The sequence below is a fragment of the Gracilinanus agilis genome, chromosome 6 (assembly GCF_016433145.1).
Source record: "Gracilinanus agilis isolate LMUSP501 chromosome 6, AgileGrace, whole genome shotgun sequence".
Taxonomy (NCBI): Eukaryota; Metazoa; Chordata; class Mammalia; order Didelphimorphia; family Didelphidae; genus Gracilinanus; species Gracilinanus agilis.
This window is the reverse complement of record NC_058135.1, coordinates 129,382,870-129,399,742: the sequence shown is the minus strand read 5'-3', so window position 1 is coordinate 129,399,742 and position 16,873 is coordinate 129,382,870. Positions and strand designations below refer to the sequence as shown.

General features: G+C 41.9%; 1 protein-coding gene across 1 annotated transcript in view; it reads right to left on the bottom strand.

Moving 5' to 3' along the window:
* The window catches only part of FREM3 (FRAS1 related extracellular matrix 3), a 128,812-nt gene extending 113,615 nt beyond the window's left edge, over window positions 1-15,197 (bottom strand). Inside the window, exons 1-3 of the mRNA XM_044681702.1 lie at window positions 15,113-15,197; window positions 9,605-14,914; window positions 7,027-7,116 (exon numbers count right to left, since the gene is read on the bottom strand). Of these exons, the coding sequence (XP_044537637.1) occupies window positions 7,027-7,116; window positions 9,605-14,914; window positions 15,113-15,197 (5,485 nt within the window). The remainder of the gene's footprint in view (window positions 1-7,026; window positions 7,117-9,604; window positions 14,915-15,112) is intronic.
* Window positions 15,198-16,873: the final 1,676 nt, after the last annotated feature.

Here is a 16,873-nt window from a genome sequence, read left to right as displayed (position 1 = left end):
CAGTATTGATTCTAAGATGGAAGGTAAGGGTTTAAAAAAAATAAATAAGATCATTTGGAAACCTATATTAAGCTCAAATTAAATTAAACTTAAATTACTTGGGCTTCTCCGAATCATGTTGTTTTTTTCACATTTATTCCTTTTTCCAAATTCCATTTTTGTATCCTGGTACTTATACACTTGGCTCCTGGAACCCCATTCTGACCTCTGGATCTACACTCTTTCTACTCCAAAATGTTCTTTACCCTGAAGTAAAAGTTATTTTTCTCTCCTCTGTTTTGACCTGGATGACATCCATGGATGTCCATCTGCTTCTGGACCACATATAAACTTCTTGCCTTGACCTTTAAAATTTATTGCTACCCACTTTACCCTCTCCATCTGCAGTGTCCTCCCATCATTTGTTATTCTACACCACTCTTGATTCTAATCAGTTTAATATCTCCTCCTTTTAGCACTTTGTGATTTTTCTGTCTTTAACACTTAGAACAGTATAAATTGACTCTCATCTTTTTTGATTCTATTTCCCTATCACTAAAAATAATTGTTGAGCATGAACCTTCAATATATCTATACTTAATAAATTACAAAATATGCTAGTGAACTAATATGTACATATATTATAAAATTTATTTTTATAATACATACCTATGTGGACTATAACAAAATAAAATGTACTTGTAAAATAAAAATAATAAAATGAAATAAACAGTAAATTATTTTATTTTATTTGTGAATGGTGCAAAATTCCATTTATTTTCAGACTGAGAAAAATGTGATTGAATCCGTTTCACTCTTTTAAGAAGTTTGGTTTAATTCTTTGGGGTTCAGAGATTTGAAGGTCATGTTCTATGTTCTGTTTATTTTGATGCTTTGTTTAAATAACTGTCATAGCTGAAAAAGGTACCTGACAAAGACAGCTAGATTCAAGTGCATCGCTGGCTATCCTCATTATAATCATTTTCCAGCAATTATGCAAATATAAAAAAATTTGGTTTTTAAAGTTTCCTCTTCCCTGAGGTCTATCAGTTGTCCTTGCAAACTAATCTCACAAGGTGTTGCATTTCTCTAATTTTAACAAAATACACTGAAAGATTTTATTTGCAAGATTCTCAAGCAGGTGAGAAAATTCTGTTTCTAAGCCTTTAACAAAAGCTTAGTTTGTGAATGCCTCAGCAATGAGGACTTGAATGATATCCACTGTAATTATCCCTTTGAAAAAACTAATTGCTGTTTAGTGGTTAAATGGAACTAGGTGCTATTCACTGGCCCCCTAAAATGGTAGGGAATATAGCCAGTGGGGACTTAAGTTGATGGTGAAGGAAAGATATTCCCCTCCACTCAGGGTACCCTAGAATCCTGAGAGGGAGGCCAGAGCATACATATTATAGATGAATAACTATTGTACAAGCATTAGTTCCTCATGATAAATAAGAAAGTTAGAAAGCCCCCCCACCATCCATGTTCAGCAGATTCCTGTGGTGATTATAGGTAGATGATTACCAAGAGTCATTTGAGATAGGTAGGCATGGAAAAGTAGGGACCTGCACCATTGGAGTGAATATGCATGTTGGTGAGAGATCCCAAATCAGTTGGTGCAGCAGAGACAGCAGGACTTGGAGTCAGAAAACAAAACAAAACTCTTGAGTTTGGATCCTACCTCAGGCACTGGCCCTGGGCAAGTCACAACCTCTTAGCTCATTTTCTCATCCATAAAACTAGGTGAAAAATAATACCTACACCACTGGATTATTGTCATGATCAAGTAAAGTATTCACAAACCTTGAAGTGATATAAAAACACTTTTTATTTATAAATTTCAGTTGATTCTGTGTTGATTTCATTTCTATTAGGTTAGAGGCCCCCCAAGAGCTGGGGCTTCATTTTTTACTAGAAAGAAGCAGTTGCGGAGGGGAGAGAAGCATCAACCCAATAGAGGAGTGTTATGAACACAATAGGTTAAGGTCCTACTATATAATCAATCAGAGAAGCACTCTTGTTTAGCAAAGATATGGGAGCAGAGTTTGCTTCCCACACCAGCCTGGCAAAGCTTCCCTGAAGGAGTTAGAATTCTCAAGACTGACTTTAAACCGTAGTAACAGCTCCTAGCTGTCTGTGGCTTAGAGGTAACTAGGAAGTAGGTCTTGACTTCCTGGGACCTTAACAATGATTATGGGTTTAACATCAGCTTGATCTAGATGTAATTTGATCAGCTAGGTTGTTACCAGGATCTGACTACCATTATCTAAGTAGTGATTCCCAAAGTGTGCTCCACCTCCCCCTGGTGGATGCTGCAGCGATCCAGGAAAGCGGTGATGGCCACAGGTGCATTTATCTTTCCTATTAATTGCTATTAAAATAAAAAAATTAGGGGCAGCTGGGTAGCTCAGTGGAGTGAGAGTCAGGCCTAGAGACAGGAGGTCCTAGGTTCAAACCCAGCCTCAGCCACTTCCCAGCTGTGTGACCCTGGGCAAGTCACTTGACCCCCATTGCCCACCCTTACCAATCTTCCACCTATGAGACAATACACGGAAGTATAAGGGTTTAAAAAAAATAAAATAAAAAAATTAATTTCCAGGGGGCTAAGTAATATTTTTTTCTGGAAAGGGGGCAGTAGGCCAAAAAAGTTTGGGAACCACTGAAAGGATGTTGCCTTCAACAAGATAAATTGTCAAACTCTTGAATAAGATTATTAGAGGCTTGAAGATTAATTGGGATTATTTGGATAATCTGACAGGAAGGTAAACTAGGAGATGGGAGAGAGGGAAGTAGGTGAACCCTGATTAATCTTGCCTAAAAAGTATAATAAGTTATGTTAATATTTAAATGTAAAGATGTCCTAGGTGCAGAGATCATGGGACTTTGAGAGTCTCCCTTGACTCTGAAATTAGTATGGAATCTGTTTGAATGCTGAGCCCAGGGAACTATGAAGTCTCCCTGGGTAGAGGCTGTTATTGATTCTTGATGGTTTAATAAGATGATCTTATTTGAAAAATAAAGTTCAATGGCCTATGAATACTAAGATCAGTGATATAGTTAGCAATGCAGTTAACCCTGCCTGCCTGCCTATATCAATCTCCCTCCTCCCAGGGCCCAGACAGCAAATACCCTCCTGTCTCCCAACCCAAAGAAGAAAAAGTGGGGTTGAGGGGTCTGTGCACCTCAATTTTTACTCCTTTCCTAATTTCAGATTGGCACATGCTCAGGGCTGCTTTGCCAGGTTCTGAGTTCTAAAGAGGCAAACTGCTTTCTGCACCTACAGAAAATGGCTGACTATTTCTATACATTACACGAGTTAGTTGATGAGTTTACTCTAGGCAGTTTGTATTCTTTTAAAAAATATTTAATTAATTAATTTAGAATATTTTTTCATGGTTACATGATTTATGTTCTTTCTCTCCCCTCCTCCCATCTAGGCAGTTTTTAAGATGATAATGCCTGAAAAAGCCAAAGCTGCATATTTTCAACAACTCTGTAAGAGATCTGCTAAGGTGTTCCCAGGTGTTCCAGGGATGTTTTTCCAATTGTGCGTCTTAGCTACTATTTGTTAATAGCTGAGACACTATTTTGTTCTATACCTGCTCTTCTTTTATATGAGTTCTAAGTATTATTGGACATCATATGAGTGCTTGGTAAAGTATGGAATGACCTGATATCTATCTATCTATATCTATATCTATATATTTATATAATAAAATATGTATAATTTCCTACAAGTCTGAGCTGTTTTTATTTCCTGATAAACACACACAATATGTGTATATGTACACAGACACACAGCAGCTGCCACATGTATGTATGTGTATATACATGCACCATAGACATGTTGTTATGCTATGTGCATATATGTGTATATAAAACACACACATAAGCATACATGCATTATACATATATACACTTTGCCAAGAAAATCCCAGGGTCCTTGTTGGAGGACTCTGGTCCAGAGGATCAAGATGAGTCAGATGCGACCAAACAACAATCACAATAAACATATACCATATATACCAGCTGCCCAGCTTCATGATATCTCTGTGGCTATCATCTCCTCCTCTCTGGTCATCTGATTTTTGACCAAATAATTTCTAAAGCCAGCAACAAAGACTGAATTGCAAATCTTGTTTGTGTAGCATAATCTAAGGTTTATAATTTGTTGTCCCTAGAACAACCTTTGGAAGAAGGGGTACCAACATCATGATCCTTATCTTCTAGACAAGAAAACCATGTTAAAAACTGTTATCACAAAGGTATTTATGGGGCAGAACTTAGCTTTGAACCCAGATCCTCTGATCCTCAGTTTCTTCATCTGTAAAACAGAATGGGTTAATAAAACCCGATTCATCTAATTTACAGGACTGGTGTAAAGATGAAAGGAAGTAGCCAAAGAGAAATATTACTTTGGAAATTAAAGCTCTACATAGCTGTAAAGAATTCTTGTATATGGCCACATCTGGGTGAAGGCTCTTGCACATAAGAAGGAGAGACCATATTATTTCTTTTTGCAGCATGAAAGAAATGTCCTCGACTTAAAGCTTACCATTAAATCTGAGTAATTACAAACCAGGGAGAGGGAAATTTCCTACAAGCCTGAGCTGCTTTTTATTTCCTTATATGAAATGCTCTCAGAGTCTGCATTTTCAGGGCCATTGATCCACAGCATAGCCAAACACATCAGACTCAAGCTGTTTCTTGTGTACCCTGAGAGCAAAAAAATCCTCATCTCCCAGGACTTTAATTTTTAATATTAAGTTTATTTATTTAATTAATTGATTTAGAATATTTTTCCATGGTTACATGATTTATGTTTTTTCCCTCTCCTCCTCCCACTCCCCTCCCATAACGAGCTATTCCACTGGGTTTTACATGTGTCATTGATCAAGACCTAGTACTTTAATTTTTTAAAAAAAACATCAGATGTGCTATCTGCAGCATCAAATAGAGGACCAAATAGTTCCCATTCTAAGACAGTATGCAGCCCTTAGGGATCTTTACGTATAGGTTGATGCCCCCATTTCTCCTTGAGTTTGACACCAACGAGCTTCTTAGGTTTTCCTAATCAAGGTGCTTGATAAATAGTCATTGAATTGGATTGGGTCATAGTGTGATAGATCTAGAACCAGAAGAAGATTCATAGTCCACTGAGTCTAAGCCACTCATTTATTAATGAGAAAACTGAGAATGAGAGGACTTGAGTTACTTCCAAATAGTGTCAGAAATAGGATTTGAACTCAGGTCCTCTGAACCATCATTCACTCCCTAAAAGCAGTGCTGATTTTTAAAGACACTATTGGTCTTTATATGAGGGAGAGGGAGTACCTTTAATTCTCTTCACATTGTGCTTCTCCTTTAAAAATTTGATTTTTAAATTATATTTGTAAAATACTTATTAGATACAAAGGGCTACTCAAAAGTGCCAAGTGTTGTGCTAAGTGCTTTTCAAATATCTCATTTGATCCTCATTGTAACCCTGTGTGACAGGCATTGCTATGACTCCCATTTTACATTTGAAGAAAAAGGTGAACAGAGGTTCAAGGACTTGTTCAGTCATGCAGCTAGTAAGTAGCTGAGTCCATATTTGAATTCAGGTCTTCCTGACTCCAGGGTCAGTGCTCTATCCACTGTGCCACCTAGCTGTCTCCAGCAGCAAAAGCAATAAGACTTGGCAACAGAATGAAAGTGGAAAGAAGGATGGAAAAGAGTCAAGGAGGATTCTGAAGTTATGAACCTGTATAAGAGGAAGGATAATGGTTCCCTCAACAGAAAAAAGAAAAACTTGGCAGAGCAAAAAGCCTGGAAGTAAATAAGAGAAATTTTCTCCGAGGAGAAAATGATAGATTCTGTTTTGGACATATTGAATTTTAGATGCTAATGGACATTTAGGTGGAGCCGTGTCGTGGGCAGTTAGTACTGTAGCATAGGAACTAAGGAGAGATGTTAGAGCTGGTTAAATAGACTTAAGAGTCAATTGCACAGAAAAGGTAAAAAGAAAAGGGTGTGCTTGTACTCAGTGGGAATGGATGCAGCAGTAGAATGAATGACAATTCATGATAGAAGAAATGACTAATGGAAGAAGGCCATAGTAGGAACAGGAGAGAGTATCAAGTCTTTGAAGACAAGGACTATTTTGTTGTTTTATTTTTGTCTCTGGCACCTAGCTTATTGCCTGGCATATAGTAGGTGCTTAATAAATGCCTGTTGATTAATGGAAGAGAGTAGTCAGGGAAATTTTAGGGTTCAGTAGACATTTAATAAATGTTTGTTGAGCTGGAATGAAGGACTTGGGCAAAAAGTTTATAGTAGTTACTTTGAAACTCCATATTGAAAGATGCCATTGATGTGTCATAAAGCAAATGGACAATTAACATCTATTACTGCTACCCTGAAATACAATTTTCCTAGAGCCCCCAAACCATGATCATTATTATTGTTTAAACAAGGACACTTCCCTCAGCAAGTTACCTTATAACATGATGTGGCAGCTAAAATTTAGAAGAATTTGGATGATTGGAAGGACTCAGAGGAAATAAGAGGCACCACAAAGGATGAACAACACCCTTGTACATGGGTTTTATTTGCCAGCCTCGTTAATATAAATTCATTCTGGCTGGAGAGATTATAGCCCTCAGATTTGAAGATCCATTTCAATTCAATTCTTGATCTGATGATAAGGAGTACCCACTATAATACCAAAACCCCAGGGTGGCTTTCTTGATCTATCTCAAAGAGATTGAAATTTCCATTTGGTTTCTCAAAAGCTTCATTCGTCTATAGGCCTTAGGCAAGATCAAGGCTGGGTGATATATGCCACATGAAGACTGATGAAATCTTTAGACACTTTGTCCCTTTCACAGTAAAGTGGCTACTATCATCAATGATTAAAATAAATTCATTCCATATAGAACTCAAATGCATACCAAATGCATGGTGAGATAATTGATAACTGTAGAAAAAATTAAGAAAATGTTTTATAAATTCATAGAGAGATTTTGTTCATCAGCGGTGTTATTGTAAAGATTGATACTAACTTACCAGTATCTTCAACAGAGAAGTAGAAAATGTCACTAGTTGCATTGCTGCCCTCTTTCAAGACATAGCAGACCTTCATCTCATCAATATCAGCTGGAAAAAAAGCATCAGTCATTTTTGCCCAATGAAATGATGGGATTACATGGACTTTGAAATATTTTAAGGTTTTGTTAGATGAAATTAATTTCATTATTTCATAAAGTTAATAATCATTTCTAAACAAAAGCAATACCTATGGTTTTTTTATTTTCTTAAGTATTCCAAAATACTTTAATTCAAATATTATTGCACAATGTGTACTATACACAATACATTAAATTTATAGTTATATCTGAAAAGAATCTATAGTTCCACAATGTTTGGTACTTTATAGAGGGCTAATTGGTTTTTATGCTTCTTCACAAAGTTTAACCTAAACCTCCCAAGGTCATTTTAAAGTAACAATGCTTATAGAAAGAAAGAAGGGCAAAAAGGGAGTGAAAAAGAAGGAAGGGGAGATAAAAGAGGAGAAAGGAGACTCAGGGAGAGAAAAACATACAGACAGACGGATGGATGAATGGACAGACAGACAGAGACAGAGAGAAAGAAGGAGAAAATTAGACAGAGAGACAGAAGGAGAAAGGGAGATAGAGAAGGAGTAGAGAGGAGAAAGGGGGACAGAGACAGACAGATGAGAGACAGAGAGACAGACAGACAGGCAGGCAGACAGATGGACGGACTGATAGATGGATAGACAGACAGAGACAAAGACAAAGAGAGAGAGACAGAGAGTCAGAAAGACAGACAGAGAGAGACAGAGACAGAGAGAAAGAAGGAGAAAGTGAGACATAGAGAGAGAAGGAGAAAAGGAGACATAGAGGAGTAGAGAGAAGGAGAAAGGAACACAGATACAGACAGATCAGAGAGAGGGAGAGAGAGATTGAGAAAGAGAAGGAGAAAGGGAGACAGAGAAGGAGTAGAGAGAAGGAGAAAGGGACACAGACAGACAGATCAGAGAGAGAGAGAGAGAGAGAGGTTGAGAGAGAAAAGGAGAAAGGGAGATAGAGACAGAGAAGGAATAGAGAGAAGGAGGGATCAGAGACAGATGAAAGAGAGAGAGAAATAGAGGGAGAGCAAGAAAGAGAGAGAGACAGACAGACAGACAGACAGACAGACAGAGAGAGAGAAAGGGAGATATAGACAGAGACAGAGAGAGGACAAATAAATCAAGTTTTCCTGAATGCCTAATTTATTGGAATTCAAAGACTTTTTCGCCCAGCTCTGAAATTCTAACTTTTTATATTTTGCTTCTTGAGCACTTTAAAAAATAGTGTTAGATCATAAGCTATACTGCCTACTGCTTTATGCATTTATTTACATTTATTCATTTTATAAAATCAACTGTGAATACACATAGGTGTTTTCATTTATTGTAGTTACAAAAAAAATGCATCTGAACACTGCTTGGGAAAACAGTTATGAAAGGTTACCACTTCCCTTTTTATTAAATTTACCCTTTTGTTATTCAGCTTTACCCATGACGTGTCCTACCTCCCCACCCCAACACAATATATACACCTGTACAAGCATTCTTTTCACACCTGAATATACATGTAAATACAAATATAGAGTTACAAACAGCAGTCAGAACTGCAAAACATAGCATGTTCTTGAGAGGCATGGCAAATGGGGAGGAATGTTACATATGGGTCTTTCCCCTCATCTCTGTGTCACCATCCCCATGAGATATAGACATAACACATACTATCTGCTTAGTTTATTGTGTGTACTTCCCCTCTCCCTCCCATATTTCCTCCCTGCATTTAGACTAAGCCAATAGATTTGAAAAATCCACAACATATATACAAGTGACAACGCTCTTTCTCTAGGCATTTGGTTAAGTTACTAACAGATCAGTTAAATGGCATGCCAATTTTTAAAAAGGAAAAACAAGAAAGATAGTCAAGTTTAGCATAACATTAAATTGAGTTGGTTCAAGCATCAATTCTGCTCAGCCTGAATATAGAACTCTGATTCCAACAGTGACCTCAGACTAGAAAGGATTTCTTGCAGCGGGGAGTGTGTGTATGTTGTAAAGCAAAGAATTATTCAGGGGACCTTTCAGCAGCAGCACAAAATAGGTAAGAAGCGCCCAATCTGGGGAGCTGCCCATTATCCCTGGCAATCACTGAAGACTGTTATGGTAAATATGTTGTTTTCCTCCGTGCCTGATCATTTGTATATTCTTATTAAATGATCATTTTGCTGAAATTGGATTGTTGCATTTAACATTAGCCAATAATGTGTGAAAGAATGTTAGATCTATTATAGAACCAGAGCACCTGAATTTAAATCTTGACTTTACTACTTATTGTCTGTGTGACTTTGTCCTGTGTGCCCTCTGGGCTTCAGGTTCCTCATCTCTAAAAAAGATATAGTTGGATTAGATAATCTCTAGTCTTTTTTAGTTCTAAATCTATAATCTTATGATTCTATGATCCTCTCTTAAGGCAACTTTCCTTGGAGCTAAGGAATCTAAGCATCTAAAGAGGGGAAATTAAGGGTGACAAGTTGAAGCTAATAAGACCGAGTTTGTACTAACCTTGTGTAAACATCTTAATGTTCCCATTTCCAAGGCCAAGGTGGATGAGGCTGCCATGTTTTGGTCCACTGATGACTGCATACTTTAGAAGTTTATGAGGACTGTCTTGATCTTTTGCTTTTAGAGATTTACTGGTGATCAGGAAGCCCAAGTGGCCAGTCTGAAGAAGCCTCAAAGCTGGGGCACCCTTGTTGACCACAATCTGGGGTACTCCATTATCCAAGGAGCTGATCTGGATTTTCATCACCTGGGGCTTGTGTGTTGCCAGGACTGTGTCTGGGAAGATGTAGAAATCTGTATGTGTGCCATCTGTCACAATGAAAGAGAAACTGTCCTCAGTGGTCTCAGTGCCATCATGCCGATAGCTGATCAAATTCTCATTCAGGTCTTGTTTGGTGAAACTGGTAATGGGCTGGCTGCCATTATACAGAATTTGTCCATGGATGGGGAAGTGGGTGATGGTAAAGCGTAGAAGGCCATCTGGGCTATCCTGGTCCTCAGCTGACAGTTCAAATGGAGTTATCAGCTTTTTCTCCCCTTCACATACTAACAGGTGGTGAATGGTTAAGATAGGCTTCTTATTATCCACATCAGTGATAGAGACATGGAAGGTTCGGAGTATAGAATTGTGTCCATCAGAAACCTTGAACTCAAATTTGTCCATCTTTACCTCATCTTCTGCAGTGTGGACATAGGAGATTTTGTTGCCAGCCAGTTGCAGCTGGGTAAAAGAACTGATTGGCTCCTCAGGTAGGTCAGAACTTTCTAGGTGGCCTCGGGTTGGGGCTCTGGTGATGCTGAAATGTAATTGTTCATCAGGGCTATTGATGTCACTAGTGCTGAGAAGGTCAGTGGTGAGGATCACTCTGGCACCTTCCTTCAGGGTCACTCCTTTATTGATCACTTCAGGAAAAACCTTGTCTGTGCTACTGATGGTGACATAGAAAGACCTGTCTATCAAGGGGTTAATTCCATCAGTCACATCAAATCTGATTAGGTCCCGGACCCCTTCCAGGCCTTTGTGACTATAACAGATTAAACCTTGGTCAATTTCAGACTGCGTGAAGTTCATACCCAAAGTAAGGTTGCTCCCTACCCTCCCTCTAGGCTCCAGGAGCTTCTGTAGGAGTCCTTGTCCTGGCTCTGATCGAAGAATGTAAGCAAGGTCCTTATCATTTGAGTCAAGGTCTGTGGCCTTCAGGGCATGGTTGGTGATGACTTTGGTCTGTCCAGTGTCTACTTCCAGTCCATCATTGATGATCAGCCTTGGGGTCTCATCATCCACTAAGATCACTGCGATTGGTATCTTCCTATGGATTATGTGTTTCCCATCAGTCACCCAAATCTCAAAGCTGTCCTCTGTAGTCTCTGAGTCATCATGTTCATATACAATGGTGGAGGCCTCTTGAATCTCCTCCAGTGTGAAGCTATGGACAGGTCGGCTTCCAGTGGCCAATTGCTGCACAATTTGTCCATTTTGGGGAAGGACTGTGACCTGAAATTGTAGCTCATCTGGTGGCAGGTCTGCATCAGCACTATTGAGTAGAGGAGTATCTATAACTAGACTCATCCCTTCCAGCACCACAAACTCATGGGTGAAAAGTTCTGGTTGTTCATCATTGGTAGGCAGGATGATGATAGGGAAAATGTGGTTGGGGGAGAAGTTGATACCATCAGAGCAATGAAAAGTGAACTGATCCTCCCTTGGTTCTACCCCTTTGTGAATACTTTGGACAAAATTGATGTGCCCTTGGCATATATCCTTGATGGTAAAGGCACTGATAGGGCTGCCAGCCTGGGACTTCTCTGAGCCAGGGGCTGGAGAGTTATTTTCCAGGTAACCAAATGAGGGCTGGCCAATGATAGTACACAAGATATCATTATGGGGGGTGTCTACATCCTTAGTGTCTAAATGTCTCAGTGTCAAGGTGCTCTTCCCACCCTCAGGGACACTGAATAGCTCCCCCACCTTCATTTCAGGAGGCACACTATCTATGGGTAACACAGTCACCTGTACTTGCACACCCTCCACTATTTTGCCCTCAACCAACCAGAGATCAGAGTGGTTAGATATTGTAAGTTTGAAGGCATCATGCTGTTTCTGCATGCCAATCTCACCCCCAGTGTGGGCATAAGCTACTGCCCCATTAATGAGATCTCCTTGGGTGAACTGTTCTGTGGGCAGCCCATTAACTAAGATAATGCCCAACTTTGGGGGCTTTTCTACCAAGAAGGTTAACATTAGGATATCTGTGTCCTTATCTTTACCCTGGATGATACCTGTGGTCATTTTTGTGGCACCATTCTCTAGGACTTCAATGGAAGTACCCACCCAGCCACCTTCAGGAACGGTGATCCCATCCTCAACAGTCTTTACAGTAACCCGGACAGTAATGGGTACTTGGTGGACTCTATCACTTACAACCAACTGGAAGGCATCATTGGTGGTCTCTCCACCACCATGTTGATAGGAGACATGCCCATTAACAATATCATCACTCATAAAATAAGTCCCTGAGGCCATAACTCCTTCCAAGTAAAGAAGATGACCGTGTTGGGGGCCCTGGGCTAAAGTGAACACAATTTTGTCAGCATCTGTGTCCAGGTCTATAACACCTAGTTCCCTATTGGTCAGGATAAAGTTCTTCCCCTCTTCTACAGTGAAGCCGCTGTTAGTAACCTCTGGAGGTTGGTTGTTCATAGGCTTCAGGAACAAATTGAAGGTACCTGGCACAGAGTTACCTGCAGCATCCACCACACGGTATGTGAACTGGACAACTCGAGGAGCAATACCTAGTTCTTGCTGGGGAGGTTGGTAGGCCACCTTATGGTGGTTCACCTGGGCCTGGGTGAACTGTGTAATAGGTATTGTTGGGGCATCCATAAGCACAATTTCCCCAGCTGGGACAGGATGATTATTGTCTATGTCTGTAGGGGGTGTCAAGAGTGTATATCGCAAATGCCAGTCATCAGAATCCAAATCAGTATAGCAGAGGAATTCCTTTTGAAAAGGTGTGAGCTGGTATTCTTTCACAATCATCTCTAAGCTCACTCCTGGGTACAACTCTGGACTCAGAACATCCACTGGCTGCACCTTGATGGTGAAGAAGTGCTGACCTGATTGGTTGGGTGGATCATGGTCATCCTGCACATGGAACACCAGTTGGTCTAACATGGAGCTAGGATGGTGGAGTCCAAGATGGCGGTAAAAGAGCCTCCCATCTAGGATGTCTTGCTGTAGCCACTCAGTCACCACTTTTTCATAGAGTCCCTCTTTTTCCACAAATGTCCAGTCTTTTCCTCTTTCGCCCATCAAGGGTGATGGGGGCTCACTTTGGCGCAGTAGGACCTCTCCTAGGTGCTGCATTGTGAGGGTGGAAGTAGAGGCCAGGTCCCACCCTCTTTCTTTCTCTTCATTCTCCAGGGCTGGCCTCTTTAGTACAAAGCGAATGGTAGAGTCTTCAGAATCAATGTCTGTGGCACTTAGTTCAAAGTGAGAAATCTGGACTACTTCACCCTCAGCCAAGGAGAGCCCAGTATTGGTATTGACAACTGGGGGCTCATCATCTTCAGGGGCAATTGTGATGGAAAAGAAGAACTCTACATCGTGCTGCCCATCACCCATGCGGAAAATGATGTTGTCACTATAGGTGTCACTGCCATCATGCTGGTAAATTACTCGCTCTGCAGCCAGGTCTGCAGATGTGAAATATTTGCGCTCTGCAGGTGCTCCAAGAACCACTAGCTGCCCATGCTTCAAACCTTTCATTATGGTCACCCTTACCTCTTCCAGGTTGTCTTCATCACTGATCTCCAAGCTCTGGGCACTGGACAGAGGCCGAGACTGACCTTCAAACAGTAATAGTCCCTGGTTCCGAGAGGCCACAGGGGCCAGTGTGTTCATCGGTTTCACTACAACCATGAAGGCAAATGGGTCAGAGACAGCCCCATCCACATCCACTACCTCCAACTCCAGCTGGAAAAGGCGCTCTTGGTTGGAGTCATCAGTAGGGGGCTGATAGGCAATCTTCAGCTCTCTCAGATCCTGTTGAGTAAATGAGGTGATTGGTTGTCCCAGGGGATTATCTGTATTGATGAAGTAGCCTTGCTGCCCATGGGACTCAGGAAGTGCAGGAGAGGAGTTAAGGATGTTAAAGATCAAGTCGTCTGGACTGGATTCCAAGTCCTCAGCTGCTAGTGATTCCAGAGTCAGAGCTGTCAGTACAAACTGGTCCACCTCCATCATCATCATGGCTCCGAAACTAGGCCTGGGTGGAGAGTTCTCTGTTCCTTCTTGAATTCTCACCAGCATCTGGAAGTGCTCCTGGGCCAGGATCCTGGGTAGTCTAATGTCCCTTTCCTCTTCTGGCCCTACGATCTCCACCAAGAAGGGCACGTAGTCCCGATTGGGTGATGGGGCAGTGGTCATGTGCTGGTAGTATATCCCGGCGGTCAAGAAAGTCTGACAATCCATTCCCCTTCCTGGGGGCAGCGAGGCACCTGAGGGTCCTACTAACCTTCCATACCTGGGCAAAGGGCCACTTTCTCGGGGAAGTGGGGTGAGGCGGCATGCCAGAGGGACCCCATTTAGGGAGGAAGCAGTGAGAGAGGCAGTGGAGAAGTTCAGCACCGTTTGGTCAATGGCGTTACTGAAGCCCCGCAGCTTTTCCACAATCAAGGGCAGGTTGCGAGTGACCACCTCGGGCTGACTGAAGTCCACGTCCACGGGCATCGTAAAAGGTAGCACGAGGGTCTGACTCTGGGAATCGTAGCGCAGCTGCAGTCGGAGCTGTTGCTGTGCTGGGCTGCGGGCGCCAAAATGAGTGTAGCGAACTTGCGCCTGGCCAAAGGCGCACGGAAAGCTGGCTGGGGAGAGCGCGCCCAGCGGTGGGGAGACTGCAGCCACTCTGCCTCCATCCTTACCCAGGACCATTACCATGCACCTGTCCCCAGGCTGCACACGGATCGCCAGGTTCCGGACTGGGTCCAGCCACACGGAGCGGCCCAAGGGTACCCGGAGCCCGGGTGGGGCTGCCAGGATGCCTGCGCCCTTGGAGCTGTGGTTGTGACTGCCGGTGCCAAGTGTCGGTCCGGACACTGAGAGCTTAGGCTCCGGCATCTGTGCCTTCAGTGCCAGGCAACACAACAGGAGCGCCTCGAACGCCGCCAGTAGCTGGTGGGGAGTGCCCTGGGGGCGATGCCAGGCGCGGGTCATATCTCTCTGGAGAGCGGCTGGGATCCGCAGCTGCTCAGACAGCCAGGTTGGCAACCGAGGCTCTGGCTCTTCCCAGATCGCGCGAGTGACTGAGCCTTAGCTGCTGCAGGTAGAAGAGGAGAAAAAGGAGAGGAGGGGTCCTAGACTAGTTCCTCGGCTCCGCCCTCTTACCCCCTCCTTACGTCCAGCCGGGGTGGTGCGCAGACGCCCATAGATAGCCTGACTGGAGCCGGGAGACCTAGACTACGATGTGGAGAGAGACCTCCCGTTTTTACCCCCTCCCTTTCACCAACCGTTCGAGTCAACAGCTGTTCCCCCTGGCAGGAGGACAAACTCTGGGATCCATCCCTTTTCCAAAACGCCGCACTTCGGTGGCATCAGCGTTTAAGAGGTGGAGGAATAACTCGCCTTTAACTCCAGGACCCTGAGTGGTCATTCGATTAGAGCCCCAGCTTCACGAATTCCCAGGGATTTTCAGATTCAGCTCTTGAGAAGCGAGACAGATTTCTAGCGTCCAAGGAGAGTAGCGATCTCCAGCACCCTCTGCTCTGTTCGTGCATCTCTGGAGCTGGGAATACTCCAGTTAGTCCTATCAGCTTTTCTAGGTTTGTATGCTTCAATTGTTTATCGTTTCTGAAACAGGAAGCAAAGGTTATCTGATGTTCAGGTTTCTACTCCCAAACTTGTGAATCTCTGACGGATAGGAATGGGGTTTATATGCATCTGGGTGGGGAGGCAGGTGATCAGGGGCAGAGGAGAAGTCAAGAAGGAAAGAAAACGTGACTCCCACAGAGATTTCTCTGTGATGAATGCTGTGGATCAACGGAACAACTTGTAAAGGAAGGCTTTTACTAGTACCTAAATCATTTCTTCTAATAAATGACTTACAATGTCAGGTGTTGAAGGAGCCACAATTAGTAGTACATTTTGGGGGCCATATTAAAGATTTATGGATTTAAAAATATTTAAAAAGTAGGTTCCTGATGCATCTTAAAAAAAAAAAGTCAAAGGGAAGAAGGCAGCCTTTAGCAAAGTTGCTGTTTACTTATATAGGCTTAGCCCCCTGTTTGCTGGTAAACCTTTTATTGGGGCAATAATGTTCTCCCATGTTTTACATTCAAGGAGCAAAGTTTGAGTCGCCCTAAGAATATGCATGCTTATTTGGATCCATATTTTTGTTTCAGCTGCTTCTTCTGCACCCAGAACACTTAATGAATCTGTCTGTCTGTCTGTATCTCTGGTGGTGAAGAGAACTAGGACCGGGAGCCAGGAAGACCTGAGTTCAAATTTGAACTTAGACTTACTAACTGTGTGACATCAGGAAAGTCATTTAATCCTATTTGCCTCAGTTTCCTCATATGTGAGCTGGAGAAGAAAATGGCAAACTACACCAGTATCTTGCTAAGAAAATCTTTAATGGGGTCCTGAAGAGTCAGACAGGACTGAACAACAACATATCTACCTACCTACCTACCTACCTACCTACCTACCTACCTACCTACCTACCTACCTACCTACCTATCTATATCTATCTATCTATCTATCTATCTATCTATCTATCTATCTATCTATCTATCTATCTATCTATCTATCTATCTATCTGTCCATCTGTCCATCCGTCTGTCTGTCTGTCTATCTATCTCTCCATCCTAAGGAACTGCCAGAGAATAACAAATGCTGATCCCATAGTCATCATACTTTAATTTGGCTCTTGATTTACGAGACATAAGCTCGAGTAGTGCGTGGAAGACTGTTTTTGGAGTCACTATCTAAGTGTATTAAAATCCTGTCTCTGATGCCTACTAGCTAGATAACTATGGGCTGATCACTTAACCTTTCACTATTCCCTCTCCTCAATCTGCTTATCTCCATGGAGTTTCCACACTAGTGGAATGACTTTGCTTTAAATTCAAACTAGTTTAATTTGCAAAAAGTTTCAAAATAAAAATAAATCCTTGGCCTTTCAAAAAAAATCTGAACCTATGAATTCACCAATTTAGAGAATTGAATGAGAACTTCTTCTATCAATATAAATTGGAAGCTTCTCTACAAGT